Source organism: Haliotis rufescens, unplaced genomic scaffold (assembly GCF_023055435.1).
Source record: "Haliotis rufescens isolate VD_foot unplaced genomic scaffold, xgHalRufe1.0.p SCAF_9, whole genome shotgun sequence".
NCBI classification, from domain to species: domain Eukaryota; kingdom Metazoa; phylum Mollusca; class Gastropoda; order Lepetellida; family Haliotidae; genus Haliotis; species Haliotis rufescens.
Window position 1 is genome coordinate 7473512 of NW_025964383.1, and position 27866 is coordinate 7501377.

The 27866-nt window shown below is 44.5% G+C and overlaps 1 protein-coding gene across 2 annotated transcripts in view; it reads left to right on the plus strand.

Annotated features, from left to right (window-relative positions):
• Positions 1-27866, plus strand: part of LOC124124061 (sodium leak channel NALCN-like) — a 120898-nt gene that overhangs the window by 53750 nt on the left and 39282 nt on the right. The window contains exons 14-27 of one of the 2 annotated variants that reach the window (XM_048391494.1): positions 1113-1250; positions 8749-8823; positions 10908-10981; positions 11454-11705; positions 12579-12692; positions 14440-14607; positions 15507-15686; positions 15781-15901; positions 21202-21333; positions 21708-21875; positions 23223-23327; positions 23417-23517; positions 25517-25637; positions 27724-27822. In XM_048391494.1, coding sequence (XP_048247451.1) covers positions 1113-1250; positions 8749-8823; positions 10908-10981; positions 11454-11705; positions 12579-12692; positions 14440-14607; positions 15507-15686; positions 15781-15901; positions 21202-21333; positions 21708-21875; positions 23223-23327; positions 23417-23517; positions 25517-25637; positions 27724-27822 — 1848 coding nt within the window. The remainder of the gene's footprint in view (positions 1-1112; positions 1251-8748; positions 8824-10907; positions 10982-11453; positions 11706-12578; positions 12693-14439; positions 14608-15506; positions 15687-15780; positions 15902-21201; positions 21334-21707; positions 21876-23222; positions 23328-23416; positions 23518-25516; positions 25638-27723; positions 27823-27866) is intronic. The other variant, XM_048391493.1, reaches the window with a different exon arrangement.

Sequence of the window (27866 nt, forward strand, 5' to 3'; positions counted from 1 at the left end):
ACAGGTGTATTTAGTGGTGACTCGCGGCACTGACAGGTGTATTTGGTGGTGACTCTAGGCACTGACAGGTGTATTTAGTGGTGACTCGTGGCCCTGACAGGTGTATTTAGGGATGACTCTTAGCCCTGACGGGTGTATTGTCTGTTTCACTGTTTGTTATTCAAACAGATCTGGACATGTGGAATGAACTTTTTGTTTATACTTGGCAATATCATCTGAAATGTTTACTGAACATACTGTTTTGTGCATGACTGGAGAAGTTGGCAGCGTGTGTCAGGACTACTCTTCCCGTCACGTCAGATGGAGGAGGATGTCACCCTCCTACTTCACCTTCTGTAACCTGCTGCATCACATGCCGACAGGTCTCCTAACTGTTTACTGTTGTGAAGCATCGATACATCCATTACTTACATGTCTGCTCACTCTCTTGCATGTATTAACTGATAGTCACTAACGTCCATGTTTTGGCCACAAGGAACAAACAGCATCACACTATATTTTCTGTCCTATGGGTCATAATGGAACCTTTTTAAAAGACTTCCAGACTTAGTATGTGACATGCCATGGAATTCCTTTGCACACAACGCTTCAATACCTCCAAGATGTTCTCCTGACAAACATGGCCAACTATTGATCCATTTGACAATCTCTCGTGTGTTGTGTGTATACCTTATTGACAATTTGTTTACTCTGGCTTCAAACTAAAGAACCTCAGTTCTTCGTTTGACAAAGATGCAATGGCCATAGATCACCTTGGGCTAAGACTCCTACAGGTGAGGAAGGCTGTACACCCTGTGGGTGGCTTGTCCCTCAGTGACACCCTGCATGTTTAACCCTATCCTTTCAGTTGCAGGTACCCCACACGGATGTGTTGATCTGTTTATTTCTTGTGGTATTAACAGTTGAATGAATTTACTGCATCAGTTTAAGGTTCACTACTTTAGGAAGAGGAAAATTGGCATGACTCCAGTGTCAGGTTCCAGCTTTCTTCAGACCACATTTTTCCTCTCCCTAATGCAAGCGAGCGAATGTAGGGCTGATGTTCCCCGCTAGGGGAAGCTAGTGTGTCCTGATGAGTTTGTGTATTTGTGCTTTCTTCTCTCTCCTCACAGGCCTTCATGTCTATGTTTCAAATTCAAACGCAAAAAGGGTGGATTGACGTAATGCATATCACAATGTGGAGGACTGGGGAGAGAATCGCTCCCCTGGTTGCCATCTATTTCATATTCTACCACCTGTTCGTCACTCTGGTGAGTACTGCACACCTTGTCCACACCCGCTACCAGGGACGACGCCGTGCATACCCTCGTATCGTAGTCATGTGACTGTGCTGGCAGCTTTGGGGCATCCTCCATATCGTCGTGTTTATTTCCTGTTTCCAGGGAAACCCAGTCTGTTCCGTCATCGTGGTTTGGGCTTCTCCATCTATTTCTGCCTGACAATAATGCTGAATGAATTTGCTCAAATATGATATTTGTTACTTACAGAGAGTCTTCATGTGTCAGTAGTCATGTATTGGGGGCAGCTGGTTGTGGTTTTTCTTGTTGTACTCAGGATTTCAGCTAGCAGTGGGGGCACAAAGAGACACTCCATGTTTCAGCTAGACAGTGGGGGCACATAGAGACAGTACATGTTTCAGCTAGACAGTGGGGGCACAGAGAGACACTACATGCTCCAGCTAGACAGTGGGGGCACATAGATACACCATATGTTTCAGCTAGCAGTGGGGGCACAAAGAGACACTCCATGTTTCAGCTAGACAGTGGGGGCACATAGAGACACTACATGTTTCAGCTAGACAGTGGGGGCACATAGATACACCACATGTTTCAGCTAGACAGTGGGGGCACATAGAGACACTACATGTTTCAGCTAGACAGTGGGGGCACATAGAGACACTACATGTTTCAGCTAGACAGTGGGGGCACATAGAGACACTACATGTTTCAGCTAGACAGTGGCCACACATAGAGACACTACATGTTTCAGCTAGACAGTGGGGGCACATAGATACACCACATGTTTCAGCTAGACAGTGGGGGCACATAGGGACACTACCTGTTTCAGCTAGACAGTGGGGGCACATAGAGACACTACATGTTTCAGCTAGACAGTGGGGGCACATAGATACACCACATGTTTCAGCTAGACAGTGGGGGCACATAGAGACACTCCATGTTTCAGCTAGACAGTGGGGGCACATAGAGACACCACATGTTTCAGCTAGACAGTGGGGGCACATAGATACACAACATGTTTCAGCTAGACAGTGGGGGCACATAGAGACACTACATGTTTCAGCTAGACAGAGGGGGGCACATAGAGACAGTACATGTTTCAGCTAGACTGTAGGGGTACTCTGGAACACAACATGTTTCAGCCAGACTGTAGGGGTACTTGGAGACACTACATGTTTCAGCCTGACTGTAGGGGTACTTGGAGACACTACATGTTTCAGCTAGACAGTGGGGGCACATAGAGACACTACATGTTTCAGCCAGACTGTAGGGGTACTTGGAGACACAGCATGTTTCAGCCAGAATGTAGGGGTACTTGGAGACACAACATGTTTCAGCCTGACTGTAGGGGTACTTGGGGACACTACATGTTTCAGCCAGACTGTAGGGGTACTTGGGGACACTACATGTTTCAGCCTGACTGTAGGGGTACTTGGAGACACTACATGTTTCAGCCAGACTGTAGGGGTACTTGGGGACACTACATGTTTCAGCCTGACTGTAGGGGTACTTGGGGACACTACATGTTTCAGCCAGACTGTAGGGGTACTTGGGAACACAACATGTTTCAGCCTGACTGTAGGGGTACTTGGGGACACTACATGTTTCAGCCTGACTGTAGGGGTACTTGGGGACACAACATGTTTCAGCCAGACTGTAGGGGTACTTGGGGACACTACATGTTTCAGCCTGACTGTAGGGGTACTTGGGGACACTACATGTTTCAGCCAGACTGTAGGGGTACTTGGGGACACAACATGTTTCAGCCTGACTGTAGGGGTACTTGGGGACACTACATGTTTCAGCCAGACTGTAGGGGTACTTGGGGACACAGCATGTTTCAGCCTGACTGTAGGGGTACTTGGAGACACTACATGTTTCAGCCTGACTGTAGGGGTACTTGGAGACACTACATGTTTCAGCCTGACTGTAGGAGTACTTGGAGACACTACATGTTTCAGCCTGACTGTAGGGGTACTTGGGGACACAGCATGTTTCAGCCAGACTGTAGGGGTACTTGGGGACACTACATGTTTCAGCCAGACTGTAGGGGTACTTGGGGACACAACATGTTTCAGCCAGACTGTAGGGGTACTTGGGGACACTACATGTTTCAGCCTGACTGTAGGGGTACTTGGGTACACTACATGTTTCAGCCTGACTGTAGGGGTACTTGGGGACACAACATGTTTCAGCCAGACTGTAGGGGTACTTGGGGTCACTACATGTTTCAGCCTGACTGTAGGGGTACTTGGGGACACTACATGTTTCAGCCTGACTGTAGGGGTACTTGGGGACACAGCATGTTTCAGCCAGACTGTAGGGGTACTTGGGAACACAACATGTTTCAGCCTGACTGTAGGGGTACTTGGGGACACTACATGTTTCAGCCAGACTGTAGGGGTACTTTGAGACACTACATGTTTCAGCCTGACTGTAGGTGTACTTGGGGACACAGCATGTTTCAGCCAGACTGTAGGGGTACTTGGGAACACAACATGTTTCAGCCAGACTGTAGGGGTACTTCGGGACACAACATGTTTCAGCCAGACTGTGGGGGTACTTGGGGACACTACATGTTTCAGCCTGACTGTAGGGGTACTTGGGGACACTACATGTTTCAGCCTGACTGTAGGGGTACTTGGGGACACAACATGTTTCAGCCAGACTGTAGGGGTACTTGGGGACACTACATGTTTCAGCCAGACTGTAGGGGTACTTGGGGACACTACATGTTTCAGCCTGACTGTAGGGGTACTTGGGGACACAGCATGTTTCAGCCTGACTGTAGGGGTACTTGGGAACACAACATGTTTCAGCCTGACTGTAGGGGTACTTGGGGACACTACATGTTTCAGCCAGACTGTAGGGGTACTTTGAGACACTACATGTTTCAGCCAGACTGTAGGGGTACTTAGGGACACTACATGTTTCAGCCAGACTGTAGGGGTACTTGGGGACACAACATGTTTCAGCCAGACTGTAGGGGTACTCTGAGACACTACATGTTTCAGCCAGACTGTAGGGGTACTTGGAGACACTACATGTTTCAGCCTGACTGTAGGTGTACTTGGGGACACAGCATGTTTCAGCCAGACTGTAGGGGTACTTGGGAACACAACATGTTTCAGCCAGACTGTAGGGGTACTTGGGGACACAACATGTTTCAGCCAGACTGTGGGGGTACTTGGGGACACTACATGTTTCAGCCTGACTGTAGGGGTACTTGGGGACACTACATGTTTCAGCCTGACTGTAGGGGTACTTGGGGACACAACATGTTTCAGCCAGACTGTAGGGGTACTTGGGAACACAACATGTTTCAGCCAGACTGTAGGAGTACTTGGGGACACTACATGTTTCAGCCAGACTGTAGGGGTACTTGGAGACACAACATGTTTCAGCCTGACTGTAGGGGTACTTGGGGACACTACATGTTTCAGCCAGACTGTAGGGGTACTTGGGGACACTACATGTTTCAGCCTGACTGTAGGGGTACTTGGGGACACTACATGTTTCAGCCAGACTGTAGGGGTACTTGGGGACACAACATGTTTCAGCCTGACTGTAGGGGTACTTGGGGACACTACATGTTTCAGCCTGACTGTAGGGGTACTTGGGGACACAGCATGTTTCAGCTTGACTGTAGGGGTACTTGGGAACACTACATGTTTCAGCCAGACTGTAGGGGTACTTGGGGACACTACATGTTTCAGCCTGACTGTAGGGGTACTTGGGGACACTACATGTTTCAGCCAGACTGTAGGGGTATTTGGGGACACAACATGTTTCAGCCATGCTGTAGGGGTACTTGGGGACACAACATGTTTCAGCCATGCTGTAGGGGTACTTGGGGACACAACATGTTTCAGCCATGCTGTAGGGGTACTTGGGGACACAACATGTTTCAGTCAGACTGTAGGGGTACTTGGGGACACAACATGTTTCAGCCTGACTGTAGGGGTACTTAGGGACACAACATGTTTCAGCCAGACTGTAGGGGTACTTGGGGACACAACATGTTTCAGCCTGACTGTAGGGGTACTTAGGGGCACAACATGTTTCAGCCATGCTGTAGGGGTACTTGGGAACACAACATGTTTCAGCCTGACTGTAGGGGTACTTGGGGACACAACATGTTTCAGCCAGACTGTAGGGGTACTTGGGGACACAGCATGTTTCAGCCTGACTGTAGGGGTACTTGGGGACACTACATGTTTCAGCCTGACTGTAGGGGTACTTGGGAACACAACATGTTTCAGCCAGACTGTAGGGGTACTTGGGGACACAACATGTTTCAGGCAGACTGTAGGGGTACTTGGAGACACTACATGTCTCAGCCGGACTGTAGGTGTACTTGGGGACACTACATGTTTCAGCCAGACTGTAGGGGTACTTGGGGACACTACATGTTTCAGCCTGACTGTAGGGGTACTTGGAGACAGTACATGTTTCAGCTAGACTGTAGGTGTACTTGGGGACACAACATGTTTCAGCCTGACTGTAGGGGTACTTGGAGACACTACATGTTTCAGCCTGACTGTAGGGGTACTTGGGGACACTACATGTTTCAGCCAGACTGTAGGGGTACTTGGGGACACAACATGTTTCAGCCTGACTGTAGGGGTACTTGGGGACACAACATGTTTCAGCCTGACTGTAGGGGTACTTGGAGACAGTACATGTTTCAGCTAGACTGTAGGGGTACTTGGAGACACTACATGTTTCAGCCAGACTGTAGGGGTACTTGGAGACACAGCATGTTTCAGCCTGACTGTAGGGGTACTTGGGAACACAACATGTTTCTGTGTTTGTTGATGAAAGAGCTGGATATGCTCCTAGGAGTTGCTGTGCATGACAGGTTGCCCCTTGCAGGCAGTGGGAAACAATGGATCTTCTCAGGCTAAAAGAAAAAAGACCTACTCATAAGTCCTTCAATGGAATACTGTTCCAAGTTCATATTTGAGCATAAAATAATTTGGGGTCATAAATGAATGCTATTAATGACATTTTCAGACAAATATCTTCCTTCTAGAGTAGGCTACGTGTCAGTTATATATTATCTACCTGCAGGACAGCGGCACCGATACACTCCAGTAGCATATTCTGTTTGTGGCTTGTTGTGCCGGGGAAACGCTGTTAATGTGGTCTACAAACTGAATATGCTATCTCACTAACACATCCGACTTGTGGGGCCAGCTGACAGTGGATAATATCACTCACACACTCACACCCTCATGGCCTACAGTCCAGTCATACGTTACAGCTAGGCAGGGGTCAAGTCAACACGGATGTCGGTATCACAGGTTATGAGGCTTGGTGCAAGTTACCTATTTTTTATCACCGGACCAATATTGTTGTTACTCAAGTGAAGTAGAGTTCAACAAATCATGACTGATTTAATAAATTCAAAATGTAAGTTAAATTTGAACAAAATGTGTCCTTTGAAATAAAGATTAATCTTTTTCTCGTCAGTCCGACCGAATCGAAGTATATCATCATGTATATAGACCAAGTACAGGTAAATTTAGGTTTCTGCTGATATTTCTGTCTCCGTTAAATACCCTGGGTACAAGACAGACTACAGATGTTCTGAACAATGTGGGTTATGCAATAAAACTACCTGGATTTGTCAAGGCCTTTCTTTCGCGAGGATCATTATTGTTAGATAAGGTATTTTAATCATTTTTACGTAAAGCTAGTGTAAACGTGTGAGAACTATGATTCTGACTGTGGGCCAATATATGGGGCACGCACACACTACCTAACAAATGTGTGGTAGATAGTCTAACTGTCAACATATCAAGTCTACTGATTGTGCACCTGTTAGTGAGATGAAACACGTGATCTGTAACAACTTACTAAAGCTGGTGGCACTACAGTGTGCCCCCTGCCTGTGGTGGTGCTCCTGTGGTGTCGTCCTGTGTAGTGTAGTCCTGTGTGGAGGATCTGGCTGCCAGATATTTGTCTGACACCACTCAGCATCCCTGTGTTCAGGCCAGCTCAGGTCCATGGCAGACAGAGGCAATATCTCGGGAGGTTAATGCAGTATTTACAGATGTGCTGTCGGAGGGAGTGTACTGAAATAAGAGACCTGAACTCGAAGACAATCTGCCACTACCTCTATCAGAGCAGCTATGTAATGATGTCAGATGAAAATTGAAATCTTTCAATCAGAAATGCCGTATGATGACAGTAGCCTTATATATTAGTTAGCAGGAAAAGAAATATTAAACACTCAACCTGGTTGTATAGCCTACTGTATTTCAGAGACTGTAGAGAGCACAAACAATGTCAAGTACAAAGTCCAATCATCTTAGTTCATCATGATTCCAAAATTAGGATAATTTTGCGACAAATTTTTCACATTTTATGATTAAATAACTGACTTGACTTAAACTGTTCAAGTTCTGTTTTTCAGCTTTTGGGGCAAATCTTAAGTGATACCGCTATAAATGTTCACCCTATAATGTTGCGTACTGTGAGGTGGAGCTGAGGAGAGCCTGAACACAGGGGCGTGGCCCAATACTGCCATAGTTACCATGACAACAGAGACAGGTGGAGAAGCCGGGCTGTGAGTCGTGCAGGCTGGGGATCCATGTATTCTAGATGTCTGTACACATATCTTTGTATTCTTTTCAGTTCTGTTTGTTTTCAGCAGCTACTCTGCCACCTAGCATCACACTGTACCTTAGTGTCTCCGCGGTCTGTATGGTAACAGTAAATGTTAGCAACCACAACACAAGGTAACCATAAGGCGTTCAAATGTCCTACATGATGTGTTCAATACTAATCCAATACAAATTGCCCGATGGCATTTAAGGATGATAAATTCTCCCTATTTACGAGGGATGTTTTGTAAGTTTCAGTGGTTATAGCAACTTTCACCCTCTTGAAACATTTTTGTTTTGAGTTTGGATTTGAGATATAGACACTATCTGTCTTGATTGTCTAACCCTTTGAAAATCTTTCAGTTAACTGTGTGAAATCCAGTGCAAACATGCTGAAACTACCTGACCATAAGCTAACACTTCTAGCGGAATAGCTCAGTTCTTCTGCTGGTACTCATGTTGTTTTTATACTCTGTTGATTTCAGTGTCATCTTTTGTTCATGTAAATAGATGTCCCAGATGTATTCTTGTACCATTGAAATGTCTGGCTTTGGTGTGGTGGTTATATTTTGCACATAAACTATTTGTGGTAGTTGTGAGTCGGATATATTTATTACTTCAGATATCGTGCTGTGTTTCCTTTTACAAGTGTATATCATTTCTTTGTAATTGATGTGTTATAATATCATATATCTAATGATATCTAATCATTGTCTTTTTTATGGTATTCAATAAATTTGTAATAATGTATATTAAATGTTATTTCTATAGAACTAACTTGGCACCTGATAAGTGTTAATATAAATGAAGAATGTAATAATTAATCCTGATGGAGATGATGTTGGTGGTGCCATGTGTGTGTTGTTACTGCTGCTGTATAATGGTACTGCTATACACAGATTGTCATCAGCTTGTTTGTGGCTGTTATCCTTGACAACTTGGAGTTGGATGAAGACATCAAGAAGCTGAAACAGGTCAGGACTTGCTCATCATGTTGTAATGCATTGTGGTTACCTACTCCGGTGGATAGCCAGCCAGTACTCTGTCTAGTGACTTTGTGTCGGAGGACTTATAGGGGGTCTTTCTTCAGATATTTGTCTTAGAACATGTACAGGGACACTGTAAGCTTCTTGTCAATTATTAATACTGTCAAGTCCCATTTATCCGACCTGGTTGGTTGCATGTGATTATGTCGGATTAACGGGAATGTTGGATAAACAAAATTAAGTAGTATCAACATTTGTGATTGAAAATCAGACAGCTACACAATAGATAATGATACAAACATGTTGCATCTTGTAATGTTCTATTGTTAGCGGACTATGTTTTCGAATCATGCAACCTCTAAAGCGTAACACAAAACTACTGTTACAGGCTGTACTGGGACTGACTTAAAATACTTTTGAAAGCATAGTCTGGAATGAAAGTTGCCAGTTCGGAACTAGTGCCACAAAAACTCGAGAAAGCTGCTTTCTTTGTGGCTAATGGTGACTTCCTGTTTCAATGGCCGGTCAGAGCTTGCGAAAGAACGTTCTGACGTGTTTATTGTCAAGCAAGGTTATATCTGCAGCAGTTGTTATATGGAGCCACCAGCTGACTTGTCTCCCATCAAAACACGGAGCTGTGTACTCGCAGGCAGATGACCACCGAATACCCTGATCAATGTGTCGGATTAACAAGACTCATTTATGAGTGATTTCAGCATTTCGTTGCAAATTTGGTGTGTGGGTGATGAGGTTGTTTGTGCTACAGGTGTGCTGTGTTTCCATGTTGACAGTTGGAGGCCAGGGAGATGAGGTTGTTTGTGCTACAGGTGTGCTGTGTTTCCATGTTGACAGTTGGAGGCCAGGGAGATGAGGTTGTTTGTGCTACAGGTGTGCTGTGTTTCCATGTTGACAGTTGGAGGCCGGGGTGATGAGGTTGTTTGTGCTACAGGTGTGCTGTGTTTCCATGTTGACAGTTGAAGGCCAGGGTGATGAGGTTGTTTGTGCTACAGGTGTGCTGTGTTTCCATGTTGACAGTTGGAGGCCAGGGAGATGAGGTTGTTTGTGCTACAGGTGTGCTGTGTTTCCATGTTGACAGTTGAAGGCCAGGTTGATGAGGTTGTTTGTGCTACAGGTGTGCTGTGTTTCCATGTTGACAGTTGAAGGCCAGGGTGATGAGGTTGTTTGTGCTACAGGTGTGCTGTGTTTCCATGTTGACAGTTGAAGGCCAGGGAGATGAGGTTGTTTGTGCTACAGGTGTGCTGTGTTTCCATGTTGACAGTTGGAGGCCAGGGTGATGAGGTTGTTTGTGCTACAGGTGTGCTGTGTTTCCATGTTGACAGTTGAAGGCCGGGGTGATGAGGTTGTTTGTGCTACAGGTGTGCTGTGTTTCCATGTTGACAGTTGAAGGCCAGGGTGATGAGGTTGTTTGTGCTACAGGTGTGCTGTGTTTCCATGTTGACAGTTGAAGGCCAGGGTGATGAGGTTGTTTGTGCTACAGGTGTGCTGTGTTTCCATGTTGACAGTTGAAGGCCAGGGAGATGAGGTTGTTTGTGCTACAGGTGTGCTGTGTTTCCATGTTGACAGTTGGAGGCCAGGGTGATGAGGTTGTTTGTGCTACAGGTGTGCTGTGTTTCCATGTTGACAGTTGAAGGCCAGGGTGATGAGGTTGTTTGTGCTACAGGTGTGCTGTGTTTCCATGTTGACAGTTGAAGGCCAGGGAGATGAGGTTGTTTGTGCTACAGGTGTGCTGTGTTTCCATGTTGACAGTTGGAGGCCAGGGTGATGAGGTTGTTTGTGCTACAGGTGTGCTGTGTTTCCATGTTGACAGTTGGAGGCCAGGGAGATGAGGTTGTTTGTGCTACAGGTGTGCTGTGTTTCCATGTTGACAGTTGAAGGCCAGGGTGATGAGGTTGTTTGTGCTACAGGTGTGCTGTGTTTCCTTGTTGACAGTTGGAGGCCAGTGAGATGAGGTTGTTTGTGCTACAGGTGTGCTGTGTTTCCATGTTGACAGTTGGAGGCCGGGGTGATGAGGTTGTTTGTGCTACAGGTGTGCTGTGTTTCCATGTTGACAGTTGAAGGCCAGGGAGATGAGTGCTGAGACCCAGGAGTTCCTGCCTCTCAGACTGCGAGTGTTTGCCAGATTCCCGTAAGTTGATTTTTAACAATTTATGACAAGAATTGATGATTACTGCTTTTTGGTGATTGTCATATTATTAATCAATAAACCAACATGACACTGGTGCTTTTATTGATAACTTGATTACAGTCAATCTCTAATGAAAAATGCAGTTACGACATGACACCAAAGCATAACCAAAAATGGGACACCGGAAATGGGCCCCAGTTGTTAGAAAGGTAGGGACATTGGGCCCCACTTTTCCGGTTACTGAAATGAACACTGGGTTCCCCGATTCCATCTGCTCATGGTATGACGAACAGAAATGCACATGATTGTGTCACTGTGGCTTACATTAAATTGATTCACCGAGTTGTGAACACTATTTCATCCTTGTTAACTAAAATTAAATTGCGAATTACAAGAATGTATGTTTTAGGAAATAGTTCATCACATCTTAGGGTGTGAATTTCCCATTAAACAAGAAAGGTTTCCTTTTCAGTGACCATCCCCAGATGGTGAGAGTACACAAAATGTCCAGTGACTTTGACATCGCAGATGTGCGTGAGAGCTTCATGCGCCAGTTCCAGACCCATCAGAACAGCCTGAACCTGGTGGTGGACACCCAGGACAACGACCACCAGGTGTCCTCCTGCCTCAAGGCAGCTCACCTCCACCTCATCAAGTCCCCCACACACGAGACACGCAGTGGGGGGGTGGTAGAGAAGAAGAGTGGCATCTTTACCATTGTCAGGTGGGGTTGTGATAGTATCAGTGCTAGCCCACTACTGGCTAAGTAGTTAAACCTTTATGATGATGTCACACTAATGTTGTGAAGATCTGGGTCGAAATAAGTCTTCAGAAACCCATGCTTGCCGTAAGAAGTGACTATGCTTGTCTTAAGAGGAGACTAACAGAATGAGGTGGTCAGACTCACTAACTCGGTTGATGCATGTCAACATATCCAACTTGACTAGATCGATGCTCATGATGTCAATCACTGGATTGTCTGGTCTGGACTCAATTATTTACAGACAGCCATCATATAGCTGGTATATTTCTGAGTTGGGTGTTTAACAACAAACCAACTATTGTTGGTGCCCTTGACTCTGAGTCAGCAATTCACTGACCATTCTGTACAACAGTTTGGCAAGTAAAACGGATGGAGCTATTGGTCATTATGCAAAATTCTACATCAACAATAATCTGGTTAAGTCAGGAAAATCACTCAAATCAGTTGCTTCTGGAAGTTAATTCTATTTCCATGAATCTAGAGATTCTCATGATTTATCCATTGCGTAGTGCTTTTGATGTGCACAGGATTACCTACCTGGTTAATACACCCTTCCAGGGCAAAAGCTTGTATAACTTAATTAGTGGAAGTTTGATGAGAGTTTGATTAATAGTACCCTGTCAAGGGAACACAAGAATCATCAGAATATCATGATATGAACAAGGAGATGATATACCTTTGATGACTACTTCCTGCATTGGTGCAGAAAACAAATGCATGAGTGGAGACTTTAAAACAACAAATTTGGCACCTGAACATTGTCTTCATTTATGTAAAATAAAACTACATTGCTGGTACTTACATTGTGGGTAAAGTGTGTGTTTGTATGACCAGAGATTCAAGTCAGCACAAGGTGGAGAGCGGAGGGTCAGCCCAGCTGATAGCAGCCGGAAGTAAGGCCCTGTCCTTACTGGGGCAGCAGCATCAGATACGCATGGACCAGCGCAGGTAATGGATTAGCTGCTTGTTTGGCCAGCTTCAATGAGGCTTTGTAGGCATCTGTTGGTATCCAGTTATCCCCCTGTGGGGGTACTCAGTAGAATATGGTCCTGTACTTGTCCAAATGAACTGAAGATGGATCTTTTGGTCAGGCTCTGATTTGGATGATAGCATATCATTGTTCCATGATGGCCTGAGACACTTCTTTGCCTAGCCCAGACTTGATTATTTACAGCCTGCCATGATGCAGGTTGAATATTGCAGTGTTAAACAGCATTCAATCACTCACTATCCAGTACAAAACATAATTCACCCATTCACTATCCAGTGTTAAACAACATTCACTCCCTCACTATCCAACATTAAACAACATTCTCTCACTGACTATCCAGTGTTAAACAACATTCACTCCCTCACTATCCAACATTTAACAACATTCACTCCCTCACTATCCAGTGTTAAACAGCGTTCACTCACAATCCAGTATTAAACAACATTCACTCCCTCACTATCCAGTGTTAAACAACATTCACTCACAATCCAGTATTTAACAACATTCTACCATGAATTTGGAATTTACTCAATTCTGATTAGTCAATCGGAGGCTATTAAATCACAATAAACCCCCTCTGATTGAAACAGCTGGTTTGACGGTCGCATCACCGCGGAAGCTAATATTCATAGAATAGTACTATTTTCAGTCATTGTTGGTAGGCATATTTAAATAATTATATCTACAATTACAGGTTACAAAATGCACAGATGCGGTTACTACAATATTCAAAGGATGTGTGGCAATACATTTCGTGCAGAAAAACACGACAGAAATCAACAAGGGGAATGTATTTACGTTTTGGAGACAACAGAGAGCTTGGAATTTTGGCGCTTTTCTATATACGACTGTGACGTCATATTTTTTGCGTCACAATGAGCGATATGACGTCATAATGGTGATGTGCGATGTAGAGAGAAAGCCTTGCAAAGCTTGCTTTGTTTTCTTTAGGGATGCCCACCTCATGTTAGCTTACCAAGTTGTCGTGCTTATAATTCAATGCCTGTCATATGTTCGATTGAAGTGTTACGGTGTGAACAAACTGCTTGAGTATATACAGCGCCATATTTTGTTTGGTGATTCCGTAATTCAGATCGATAACCCACTCAAAACACTGAACTCAACCCATGCCGCTTCACTCAGTATATTTGCTAACACCAAAGAGTTGGCGTTTTATTTAGTCATGGTAGAATGGAGAAAAACATACGGTGTTTTCAATGTAGAGCTAGGTTACCTGTAGATTTACCCACGCTAAATTTAACATTTGAAACCTCAGGATGCGCGTTCGGTTCCAAATTCAATTTAGCAGGGTTAAATCTACAGGTAACCTAACTCTACAATGAAAACACAGTATGTTTATCTCCTAATTCACGCCCTCACTATCCAGTGTTAAACAACATTCACTCCCTCACTAGCCAGTGTTAAACAACATTTACTCCCTCACTATCCAACATTAAACAACATTCACTCCCTCACTATCCAACATTAAACAACCTTCACTCACTCACTATCCAGTGTTAAACAATATTCACTCCCTCACTATCCAGTGTTAAACAACAGTCACTCCCTCACTATCCAGTGTTAAACAACATTCACTCCCTCACTATCCAGTGTTAAACAACATTCACTCACAATCCAGAATTAAACAACATTCACTCCCTCACTATCCAATACACAGAGGTGATCCTGTTTTTTTATTTCAAGGAGCATGCGTGGATCCCGCCCAAGTAGCATGCGTATCCGGCCTCACGGCACACTGCGGGAGAATGGTGACATAAACATGATGCATGCTGGGAGTCTGGCCGGTCGCCGCACAGATGACTTTGATATCAAGGTGTGGCAGCAGAAGAAACAACAGGCAGAGATCAAGAGGTGAGAAGCTGATGCAGTGGGAAGTAAATAGGAACAACACAAAGACCATGACCCTGTGGGTAGTTGTTTCTGTGCCATGGATGTGTACAAACCTGTGGTAGTAGTGTACAAGCCTGTGGTAGTGGTGTACAAGCCTGTGGTAGTGGTGTACAAGGCTGTGGTAGTGGTGTACAAGGCTGTGGTAGTGTACAAGTCTGTGTAGTGGTAGTGGTGTACAAGCCTGTGTACAAACCTGTGGTAGTAGTGTACAAGCCTGTGGTAGTAGTGTACAAGCCTGTGGTAGTAGTGTACAAGCCTGTGGTAGTGGTGTACAAGCCTGTGTACAAGCCTGTGGTAGTGGTGTACAAGGCTGTGGTAGTGTACAAGTCTGTGTAGTGGTAGTGGTGTACAAGCCTATGTAGTGGTAGTTGTGTACAAGCCTGTGTGGTGGTAGTGGTGTACAAGCCTGTGTAGTGGTAGTGTACAAGCAGGTGTACTGGTAGTGGTGTACAAGCCTGTGTAGTGGTAGTGTACAAGTATGTATAGTGGTAGTGGTGTACAAGTCTGTATGGTGGTAGTGGTGTACAAGCCTGTGTGGTGGTAGTGGTGTACAAGCCTGTGTGGTGGTAGTAGTGTACAAGCCTGTGTGGTGGTAGTGGTTTACAAGCCTGTGTGGTGGTGTACAAGCCTGTGTGGTGGTAGTGTACAAGCCTGTGTGGTGGTAGTGGTGTACAAGCCTGTGTAGTGGTACTGGTGTACAAGCCTGTGTGGTGGTGTACAAACCTGTGTGGTGGTAGTGGTGTACAAGCCTGTGTGGTGGTGTACAGCCTGTGTGGTGGTAGTAGTGTACAAGCCTGTGTAGTGGTAGTAGTGTACAAGCCTGTGTAGTGGTAGTGTACAAATCTGTGTTTTACTGACAGGAACCAGCAGGAGGAGGAGCTGCGGGAAAACCACCCTTACTTCGACACTCCGCTGTTCTTTGTGGGCCGGGAGAGCAAGCTGAGGAAGATCTGTCAACTCATTGTCAATGCCAAGTACAAATACATGTCACGTGACCCCATCACTGGCAAAGAAATCAAGAGCAAGTATAAGCGCTTCCAGTGAGTTCAATATTAAGCTTTCTCTTTTTGTTTCCTTGTTTCCTTGAAGCTGACACCAGTGAGTTGAGTGTCTAATGGCGTGTCTGTGTTGCAGTAAGCTGCTGGGGCTGGTGACTTACCTGGACTGGGTGATGATCATCGTCACCATCCTCTCCTGCACATCCATGATGATGGAGACTCCACACAGGCGCATCATGAACGATGACAAGTTAAAGGTAACCTTGCTTTTGGTGGCACAACTGTTAGTTCATTGAGATTTAATAAAATAATGCTTCATTCTGAATGTTATCAAATGTACATGGTTATACCATTGGTAACTATATCGCAGAAATATTGTCATGTGTCATTGAATTTTGACTTACTCACTCATTCATCATATAACCAGATTTTAGTATATAGATCAGTATTATGTGACCTGGCACTGAAGTGCTCGGGTTCATGTGACCAGGGTCAGGGTCACTGTACAAATCATCGGGGAGGGAGGTGTTGTAAAGTTGGATGTTGACAACAAGAAATGTCCTTGCAAGTGATATACTGAGATTGTGGGTAAAGGTCATTCGACAAAAAGTACGTATTTCTCGCTATGAGGCATAGGACAGGGTTTATGAGTTGTATGATATTTACCATGTGTTTTGTCAAAACAGTTAGTCATGTGAATTTCTTACAAAGCAAGCTCGCTCATCAGCTAGAAGCTCAGGATCTTGTTATAATGTAGTAGCGGGCAAGGCTCCAGTTAGGGCAGTAAACACAGAACAGGCTACTGGGGTGTGAGTTGACAGCTGATTTTATTTGCACACACGCTAGTTGTTTCTGAACTCTGCAAAAATACAATGAAAATATCTAATAGATGAAATATAACAAACATATCACATAGTATCAACACACCAATGCATAAACGGCAAATCCAGTTTAATATGCTATGCATACTATAAACATTATTTATACTTGATATTTTACATTAATGTATCAAACATGCTGAGCAGTAGTTACACTTACCCTTGTAGTTTTAAGCCAAATTACATCTAAAAATACTTAAGACGGTTACATAAATACCGCCTCTACAGATTGCCATGATATAAATATAATATAAATATAATATAAATATAATATAAACACAATATACACATAACTTACCACTGTGTGGCAATGAGCTGGCAACTATGTCAGCGTTGGCAGATCACAGGCATCGTAATAACATTGATTGCCATATTCTAGAAAAATTGAAACAATAAGGCCGCAAAAGAAAAAGGAAATGGCCAATAAAATTAAGAACATGTAAAATGACCTTTTCATATGTATCCATTCAATCATAATCTACATACATACATACTGCATTCACACATGTAGTTAGATGGTATTTAAGTAGTGATTAATAGTTAAATTTGATTATAGATTTAGTTTAGATTTAACTGAAGTGTTTAGCAAATTAAGAGTGAGTGAGTGAGTTGGGTTTAACGCCGCTTTTAACAGTATTCCAGTTATATCACGGCGTGTCAGCTTAATGTGGGAGGAAAGCCCAAAGTGATGCAGGTCTCAGACGTTTACCACTTCGGTGAAACCCACGAGCACGGGTAAGGTGCTGACAAACCTAGAAACATAATTGGGGCGAACCGGGATTGGAACCCACAATCATAGGTTTCTGGCGTGACCAAGGGACGCAACTCTGCACAGCGAAACGCGGCGCCTTAGACGACTGGGCCACCCGTGCCCCCAGCAAATTAAGAGGGAAGGTATGGAATATCTGAAGATATCGAGATAACATGTATACTTATTATGAAGTACTAGTTTATTATCCCCCGCCACGCGAAAGCGCGAAGCGGGGGATATAGTATTCACGACCGTCCGTACGTCCGTCCGTACGTCCCACCTGTTTGTTGCCGCGATATCTCAAGAACTAAACACTGGATTGTCTTCATATTTGGAACTATGGTGTATATACAGACTCCGCAGACACCAGTCGGTTTTGGTGACCTTGACCCCATTTTCAAGGTCACAGCAGGCATATCTGCTTTTGGAGTTGGAAAACGGTGTTGCCGCGATATCTCAAGAACTAAACACTGGATTGTCTTCATATTTGGAACTATGGTGTATATACAGACTCCGCAGACACCAGTCGGTTTTGGTGACCTTGATCCCATTTTCAAGGTCACAGCAGACAAATCTGCTTTTAGAGTTGGAAAACGGTGTTGCCGTGATATCTCAAGAACTAAACACTGGATTGTCTTCATATTTGGAACTATGGTGTATATACAGACTCCGCAGACACCAGTCGGTTTTGGTGACCTTGATCCCATTTTCAAGGTCACAGCAGACAAATCTGCTTTTAGAGTTGGAAAACGGTGTTGCCGCGATATCTCAAGAACTAAACACTGGATTGTCTTCATATTTGGAACTATGGTGTATATACAGACTCCGCAGACACCAGTCGGTTTTGGTGACCTTGATCCCATTTTAAAGGTCACAGCAGGCAAATCTGCTTTTGGAATTGGAAAACGGTGTTGCCGCGATATCTCAAGAACTAAACACTGGATTGTCTTCATATTTGGAACTATGGTGTATATACAGACACCGCAGACACCAGTCTGTTGTGGTGACCTTGACCCCATTGTCAAGGTCACAGCAGGCAAATCTGCTTTTGGAGTTAGAAAACGGTGTTGCCGCGATATCTCAAGAACTAATCGCTGGATTGTCTTCATATTTGGAACTATAGTGTATATACAGACACCGCATACACCTGTCAGATTTGGTGACCTTGACCCCATTTTCAAGGTCACAGCAGGCAAATCTGTTTTTGGAGTTGGAAAACGGTGTTGCCACAATATCTCAAGAACTAATCGCTGGATTGTCTTCATATTTGGTACTATGGTGTACAGGCGGGGGATATTTCGTCACTCTGTGACAAATACTTGTGTTTTAAACTATTTTCAGTTTGACATATATAGCTATATATAAAATATATATAATTACCAATCAATGCATTACCTTAATACATCTAATTCATAAAACTAAATACACAGACATATCTACAAGATACATAAATATGAATCAAACACAAACTAACCTTATAGAGATCCTGAACACAACAAATATAAATCATCCACTGATTTGAATCCAGTCCACAGAACCACTGATTTCCTTCAAGTGTATTGACCAACTAATTTAGCAAAGTCAGCAAAAAACAGAAGAAACCTTTTACTTACATAATACAGAAGCTGGGAAGGAAAACAAAGCAAGACGCTTGTGCTGTTGGTGACTGTGTAGGTGAAAGTGGCTACTGGAGCTAATCTAATTGTTGTTGTTTTCATACTGCTCAAGTAATCTAGCTTGAGACAGAAACAGGTTAAAACAGAAACAAGACAATTAAAGGACTTTACTAAAATATTTTAAAAAAAAAATAGCAATAAAATCAACTCGGCCACAATAACACTTCTACTGCAGTGAACACATGTGAATATCACAAAACTTTGTTGTGAAGCTTTTTCAAGGAATTAGACGTTCCTTTCATGACATCTATAGCATTAGGTCCTAGGTGATTTCATTAGACCAGAAGTCTATAAGATTGTGCTGATGTTGTTTTATTAGATGAGAAGTCTACAACATTGTGTTCTAGGTGATTTCATTAGACCAGAAGTCTACAGCATTGTGTTCTAGGTGGTTTCATTAGACCAGATGTCTGCAACATTGTGTTCTAGGTGGTTTCATTAGACCAGAAGTCTACAGCATTGTCTTCTAGGTGGTTTCATTTGACCAGAAGTCTACAACATTGTGTTCTAGGTGATTTCATTAGACCAGAAGTCTACAGCATTGTGTTCTAGGTGGTTTCATGAGACTGGAAGTCTACAACATTGTGTTCTAGGTGGTTTCATTAGACCAGAAGTCTACAACATTGTGTTTTAGGTGGTTTCATTAGACCAGAAGTCTACAACATTGTGTTCTAGGTGATTTCATTAGACCAGAAGTCTACAGCATTGTGTTCTGGGTGGTTTCATTAGACCAGAAGTCTACAATATTGTGTTCTAGGTGGTTTCATTAGACCAGAAGTCTACAACATTGTGTTCTAGGTGATTTCATTAGACCAGAAGTCTACAATATTGTGTTCTAGGTGGTTTCATTTGACCAGAAGTCTACAGCATTGTGTTCCAGGTGGTTTCATTAGACCAGATGTCTGCAGCATTGTGTTCTAGGTGGTTTCATTAGACCAGAAGTCTACAGCATTGTCTTCTAGGTGGTTTCATTTGACCAGAAGTCTACAACATTGTGTTCTAGGTGGTTTCATTAGACCAGAAGTCTACAGCATTGTCTTCTAGGTGGTTTCATTTGACCAGAAGTCTACAGCATTGTGTTCTAGGTGATTTCATTAGACCAGAAGTCTACAGCATTGTGTTTTAGGTGGTTTCATTAGACCAGAAGTCTACAACATTGTGTTCCAGGTGATTTCATTAGACCAGAAGTCTACAGCATTGTGTTCTGGGTGGTTTCATTAGACCAGATGTCTGCAACATTGTGTTCTAGGTGGTTTCATTAGACCAGAAGTCTACAGCATTGTCTTCTAGGTGGTTTCATTTGACCAGAAGTCTACAACATTGTGTTCTAGGTGATTTCATTAGACCAGAAGTCTACAATATTGTGTTCTAGGTGGTTTCATTAGACCAGAAGTCTACAACATTGTGTTCTAGGTGATTTCATTAGACCAGAAGTCTACAATATTGTGTTCTAGGTGGTTTCATTTGACCAGAAGTCTACAGCATTGTGTTCCAGGTGGTTTCATTATACCAGAAGTCTACAGCATTTTGTTCTAGGTGGTTTCATGAGACTGGAAGTCTACAGCATTGTGTTCTAGGTGGTTTCATGAGACCAGAAGTCTACAGCATTGTCTTCTAGGTGGTTTCATTTGACCAGAAGTCTACAACATTGTGTTCTAGGTGATTTCATTAGACCAGAAGTCTACAATATTGTGTTCTAGGTGGTTTCATTAGACCAGATGTCTACAGCATTGTGTTCTAGGTGGTTTCATTAGACCGGAAGCCTACAACATTGTGTTCTAGGTGGTTTCATTAGACCAGAAGTCTACAGCATTGTGTTCTAGGTGGTTTCATTTGACCAGAAGTCTACAGCATTGTGTTCCAGGTGATTTCATTAGACCAGAAGTCTACAACATTGTGTTCTAGGTGGTTTCATTAGACCAGAAGTCTACAGCATTGTGTTCTAGGTGGTTTCATGAGACTGGAAGTCTACAACATTGTGTTCCAGGTGATTTCAGTAGACCAGAAGTCTACAACATTGTGTTCTAGGTGGTTTCATTAGACCAGAAGTCTACAGCATTGTGTCCTAGGTGGTTTCATGAGACTGGAAGTCTACAGCATTGTGTTCTAGGTGGTTTCATGAGACCGGAAGTTTCTCGGACTCTGTTAAGTGAGTTGAGGGCATGGTACATATAAGGTTTGTACTGCATAGGCATGTAATGTGTATTCCCAAGTTGATGTGGACTGAACCGTTGTCATTGTCGCTACTGCAGATTGCGGAGTATGCCTTTGTTGTGTGCATGAGTCTGGAGATGAGCCTGAAGCTGATGGCAAACGGCCTGCTGTTTACACCCAAGGCTGTGGTGAGGGACTTCAGTGGCATCCTGGATCTGTTTGTGTATGGGGTAAGTGACAGATTCACCTGTACATCATCCTTACTCCTCTGCCAGGACTTGCATGGTTATTTGTGATTCTTGAGTGCTAGCTGAAAGAGGATGTGTGCTGCAAGAGTGAACACGCAGCTCATGTTGCAGAGTCTCAATACAATGAATCTCATCTAGTAACATACATAGATCTGAAAGTTGTTCAATTAGACATTTCTCTATTAGGTATAGTTCACTTGTACTGTTTTTGTTGGGAAAGGTATCTTCTGTTCTGCAATATGTGTATAATATGCACAAGCAAGCCAACATATACTGGCATCCATTGATGTAATAAGGTATTGTTGTGATATTGCTATGTAGATGTGTTGTTACTAACTTGTATGTACCTACTACAGATCAGTGTTGTGTTCCTGTGCTGGATGCCCAATGAAGTGCCCCCCATGTCCGGTGCACAGGTCTTCATGATCCTGAGATGTCTCCGGCCGTTACGTATCTACAGCCTGGTGCCTCACATGAGGAAGGTTGTCTTTGAGCTGGTGCGGGGATTCAGGGAAATATTGCTGGTATGTAGCCTGCAGCATGACGTTCACATATACAGGATAAGGAGCTCCTGGTTATTCCTAAAGACCCCCTACTTGTGTCCTAGTCGGGTTCTACGTGATATATAGACCATGTACCTCCTACTTGTGCCCTAGTCTGGTTCTGTGTGACACATAAAACACGTACCCCCTACTTGTGCCCTAGTCTGGTTCTACGTGACATATGGACCACGTACCCCCTACTTGTGCCCTACTCTGGTTCTACGTGACATATGGACCACGTACCCCCTACTTGTGCCCTAGTCTGGTTCTGTGTGACACATAAAACACGTACCCCTACTTGTGCCCTAGTCAGGTTCTACATGACATATAGACCATGTACCCCCTACTTGTGCCCTAGTCGGGTTCTGTGTGACACATAAAACACGTACCCCCTACTTGTGCCCTAGTCTGGTTCTACATGACATATAGACCATGTACCCCCTACTTGTGCCCTAGTCGGGTTCTGTGTGACACATAAAACACGTACCCCCTACTTGTGCCCTAGTCGGGTTCTGTGTGACACATAAAACACGTACCCCCTACTTGTGCCCTAGTCTGGTACTACGTGACATATAGACCATGTACCCCCTACTTGTGCCCTAGTCTGGTACTACGTGACATATAGACCATGTACCCCCTACTTGTGCCCTTGTCTGGTCCTATCCATGCATCTACACACCATGCGACTGTTTATTTGTCAGATATCCATGCATCTACTGACCATGTGACTGTTTATTTGTCAGGTAGCTATGCATCTACTGACCATGTGACTGTTTATTTGTCAGGTAGCCATGCATCTACTGACCATGTGACTGTTATTTGTCAGGTATCCATGCATCTACTGACCATGTGACTGTTTATTTGTCAGGTAGCCATGCATCTACTGACCATGTGACTGTTTATTTGTCAGGTAGCCATGCATCTACTGGCCATGTGACTGTTTATTTTCAGGTAGCCATGCATCTACTGACCATGTGACTGTTTATTTGTCAGGAAGCCATGCATCTACTGACCATGTGACTGTTTATTTGTCAGGTAGCCATGCATCTACTGACCATGTGACTGTTTATTTGTCAGGTAGCCATGCATCTACTGACCATGTGACTGTTTATTTGTCAGGTAGCCATGCATCTTCTGACCATGTGACTGTTTATTTGTCAGGTAGCCATGCATCTACTGACCATGTGACTGTTTATTTGTCAGGTAGCCATGCATCTACTGACCATGTGACTGTTTATTTGTCAGGTAGCCATGCATCTACTGACCATGTGACTGTTTATTTGTCAGGTAGCCATGCATCTACTGACCATGTGACTGTTTATTTGTCAGGTATCCGTGCTGCTGATTGTCCTCATGTTTGTGTTTGCCACGTACGGTGTACATCTGCTGGGAGGCCGACTAGCTCGCTGTAATGACCCAAATATTGGATCGAGGGTAAGGAATGATCTTGTAATGTTTGTGGGAGTGGATAAAGGGAGACATGTCTGAGGCAATGAACTGGACAGGGAGTTTGTCTGTTGCAGGAAAACTGCACTGGGCTGTTCTTCAGCAAGGTGTACATCACAAAGATGAAGATTGGTCGCAAAGACAGCGAGGGACCCGGCTTTCTGGTACCAAGAGTCTGGTCAGTGGCAACAATTCACTCATCATTTGCAATGATTGACACCTGCAAACACATGAGGAATGATTGACACCAGCAAACACATGAGGAATGATTGGCACCTGCAGACACATGAGGAATGATTGACACCTGCAAACACACGATGAATGATTGACACCTGCAAACACATGAGGACTGATTGACACCTGCAAACACACGAGGAATGATTGACACCTGCAAACACATGATGAATGATTGACACCTGCAAACACATGAGGAATGATTGACACCTGCAAACACACGAGGAATGATTGACACCTGCAAACACATGAGGAATGATTGACACCTGCAAACACATGAGGAATGATTGACACCTGCAAACACATGAGGAATGATTGACACCAGCAAACACATGAGGAATGATTGCCACCTGCAAACACATGAGGAATGATTGACACCAGCAAACACATGAGGAATGATTGCCACCTGCAAACACATGAGGAATGATTGACACCTGCAAACACATGAGGAATGATGAAAGCCACTATGTATGAACACATGGAATTGGTTTGCATTTCATACCCCCCTCATTGGTTTGTCTGGTCCAGACTATTATCCCCCGTCACAAAGTTGGGTAGGGGTATGGGAACCGAGTTCATCCGTCCGTCTGCTTCTTAATTTGGACAAATGTTTTCAAAATCAATTTAAGTCACAGAATTGGAATTTTACACACTGATGTTACTGGTCATCATGTCAAATGAGTTCAAAAATTGGTTTAATAAATTACTTTTTTACAGAGTTATGGCTCTTGCTCCGTGCTTTTCAACTTAGTGCATACTGCATGAAATAGGGACAAGTTTTCTCAGAAACTACTGAAGTTACATAAATGAAAGTTTGCATGCTTTTCTAAGAGATACTTGTATAGACTGAGTTATGTTTTCCATGTTATGTTACTCTTGGTGTATAGGACTGCCTCCTTGGTCTAGTGGTAGAGCGTCCGCCCGTAGAGCGTAAGGTCCGGGGTTCGATCCCCGACCGCGTCATACCAAAAGAGGGGCGGTCGGGTAGCCTAGTGGTTAAAGCGTTGGCTCGTCACGCCGAAGACCCGGGTTCGATTCCCGACATGGGTACAATGTGTGAAGCCCATTTCTGGTGTCCCCCGCCGTGATATTGCTGGAATATTGCTAAAAGCGGCGTAAAACCATACTCACTCACTCATACCAAAAGACGATAAAAGATTGTTCTTGTTGTTCCCCTGTCTGGCGCTCGGCATTAAGGGGCTAAAACAAGGACTTGTCGGCTCGGAGTCAGTATACTGTGTCTAAATGGTGTATTCATGTTAAACTGCGGCATGGTATCTCAGTGAGTTAGCACTATAAATCGGCATCGGTCCCGACTAGTACAAGCAGCCACACAAACACACACACACGTACATGCACGTCGCTATATAAGTGCAATAATCTTGGACGCTACGTTAAACCCCGTTTCACCTCACCTCACCTCACCTTGGTGCATAGTGTCTGCAATGACAAGTTTTCTCTGAAACTACTGAAGTTGGTTTATCTAAGAGATACTTATCAAGACTGAGATTGGGGCCTTTCTGATGACATAAAGCACCACAAGTCCTTATCTCTTCTTAAGACTTAGAACTCTTTTTTTATAGTTTTTATTCATTACTATGTGAACAAACAAAATTCTAGTTTGCCCCATGATGGGTGATAGTGATGACGCTATTTTCTGGCTTTATAACATCTGGTATACCAGTACTTAGTACTCATAAAGTGAGAAGAGTGTTTCAAGTGACATTAATTATTACAAGATTTACTTTCCCAACATCAAATGAAGAGGACCAAAGACATGTTCCCTGTCTTGACAAGCCTTGTGAGGCATCTCACAGTGATTAATATCAATGCAGAGAATCTAAATAGTTTTTTCAGCCCCTCATAAATAGAATACCAAAAGATAAGTTTTCTATGTGGTGCACTCTATGAGAAAGTGAGACATTCCTTTATTCTGTTTCCAGGGCCAACCCACGCAACTTCAACTTTGACAACATCGGCAATGCTATGCTGGCTCTCTTTGAGGTGTTGTCCCTGGAGGGCTGGCTGGAGATCAGGGACGTCATCATCAGCAGGGTTGGACCGGTCAGTATCTCCCCACACTCATGTAGGTCGGACCGGTCAGTGTCTCCCCACACTCATGTAGGTCGGACCAGTCAGTATCTCCCCACACTCATGTAGGACGGACCGGTCAGTATCTCCCTACACTCATGTAGGACGGACCGGTCAGTATCTCCCCACACTCATGTAGGTCGGACCAGTCAGTATCTCCCCACACTCATGTAGCTCGGACCAGTCAGTATCTCCCCACGCTCATGTAGGTCGGACCAGTCAGTATCACCCCACACTCATGTAGGTCGGACCAGTCAGTATCTCCCCATGCTCATGTAGGTCGGACCAGTCAGTATCTCCCCACACTCATGTAGATCGGACCAGTCAGTATCTCCCAACACTCATGTAGGTCGGACCAGTCAGTATCTCCCCATGCTCATGTAGGTCGGACCAGTCAGTATCTCCCAACACTCATGTAGGTCGGACCAGTCAGTATCTCCCAACACTCATGTAGGTCGGACCGGTCAGTATCTCCCCACGCTCATGTAGCTCGGACCAGTCAGTATCACCCCACACTCATGTAGGTCAGACCAGTCAGTATCTCCCCACACTCATGTAGGACGGACCAGTCAGTATCTCCCCATGCTCATGTAGGTCGGACCGGTCAGTATCTCCCAACGCTCATGTAGGTCGGACCAGTAAGTGTCTCCCCACGCTCATGTAGGTCAGACCGATCAGTGTCTCCCCACACTCATGTAGGTCGGACCAGTCAGTATCTCCCAACACTCATGTAGGTTGGACTGGTCAGTGTCTCCCCACACTCATGTAGGTCGGACCAGTCAGTATCTCCCAACACTCATGTAGGTCGGACCGGTCATTATCTCCCAACACTCTAGAGGTCGGACCGGTCAGTGTCTCCCCACACTCATGTAGGTCGGACCAGTCAGTATCTCCCAACACTCATGTAGGTTGGACTGGTCAGTGTCTCCCCACACTCATGTAGGTCGGACCAGTCAGTATCTCCCCATGCTCATGTAGGTCGGACCAGTCAGTATCTCCCAACACTCATGTAGGTCGGACCAGTCAGTATCTCCCAACACTCATGTAGGTCGGACCGGTCAGTATCTCCCCATGCTCATGTAGCTCGGACCAGTCAGTATCACCCCACACTCATGTAGGTCAGACCAGTCAGTATCTCCCCACACTCATGTAGGACGGACCAGTCAGTATCTCCCCATGCTCATGTAGGTCGGACCGGTCAGTATCTCCCAACGCTCATGTAGGTCGGACCAGTAAGTGTCTCCCCACGCTCATGTAGGTCAGACCGATCAGTGTCTCCCCACACTCATGTAGGTCGGACCAGTCAGTATCTCCCAACACTCATGTAGGTTGGACTGGTCAGTGTCTCCCCACACTCATGTAGGTCGGACCAGTCAGTATCTCCCAACACTCATGTAGGTCGGACCGGTCATTATCTCCCAACACTCTAGAGGTCGGACCGGTCAGTGTCTCCCCACACTCATGTAGGTCGGACCAGTCAGTATCTCCCAACACTCATGTAGGTTGGACTGGTCAGTGTCTCCCCACACTCATGTAGCTCAGACCAGTCAGTATCTCCCCACACTCATGTAGGTCGGACCAGTCAGTGTCTCCCCACACTCATGTAGCTCAGACCAGTCAGTATCTCCCCACACTCATGTAGCTCAGACCAGTCAGTATCTCCCCACACTCATGTAGCTCAGACCAGTCAGTATCTCCCCATGCTTATGTAGGACGGACCAGTCAGTATCTTCCAACACTCATGTAGGTTGGACTGGTCAGTGTCTCCCCACACTCATGTTGGCAGGGTCGGACCAGTCAGTATCTCCCCACACCCATGTTGGCAGGGTCGGACCAGTCAGTATCTCCCCACACCCATGTTGGCAGGGTCGGACCAGTCAGTATCTCCCCACACCCATGTTGGCAGGGTCGGACCAGTCAGTATGTCCCCACACCCATGTTGGCAGGGTCGGACATTTTAGTTGCAAAACTCAAGGATAGTCTGTTAAAGTGTAATGATTAATAAGTACAAGTAATTTTTCTTCATTTCACTGATGTGGTTGATGCTCTGTGTCAACAGATGGAGGCTATCTACATCCACTTCTTTGTGTTCCTTGGCTACATGATTGGACTGACTCTGTTTGTCGGCGTTGTCATCGCCAACTACAGTGAAAACAAGGTATGCTCCATGAAGGCAGTTGGACAACTCTTGCGTGCTTGTCT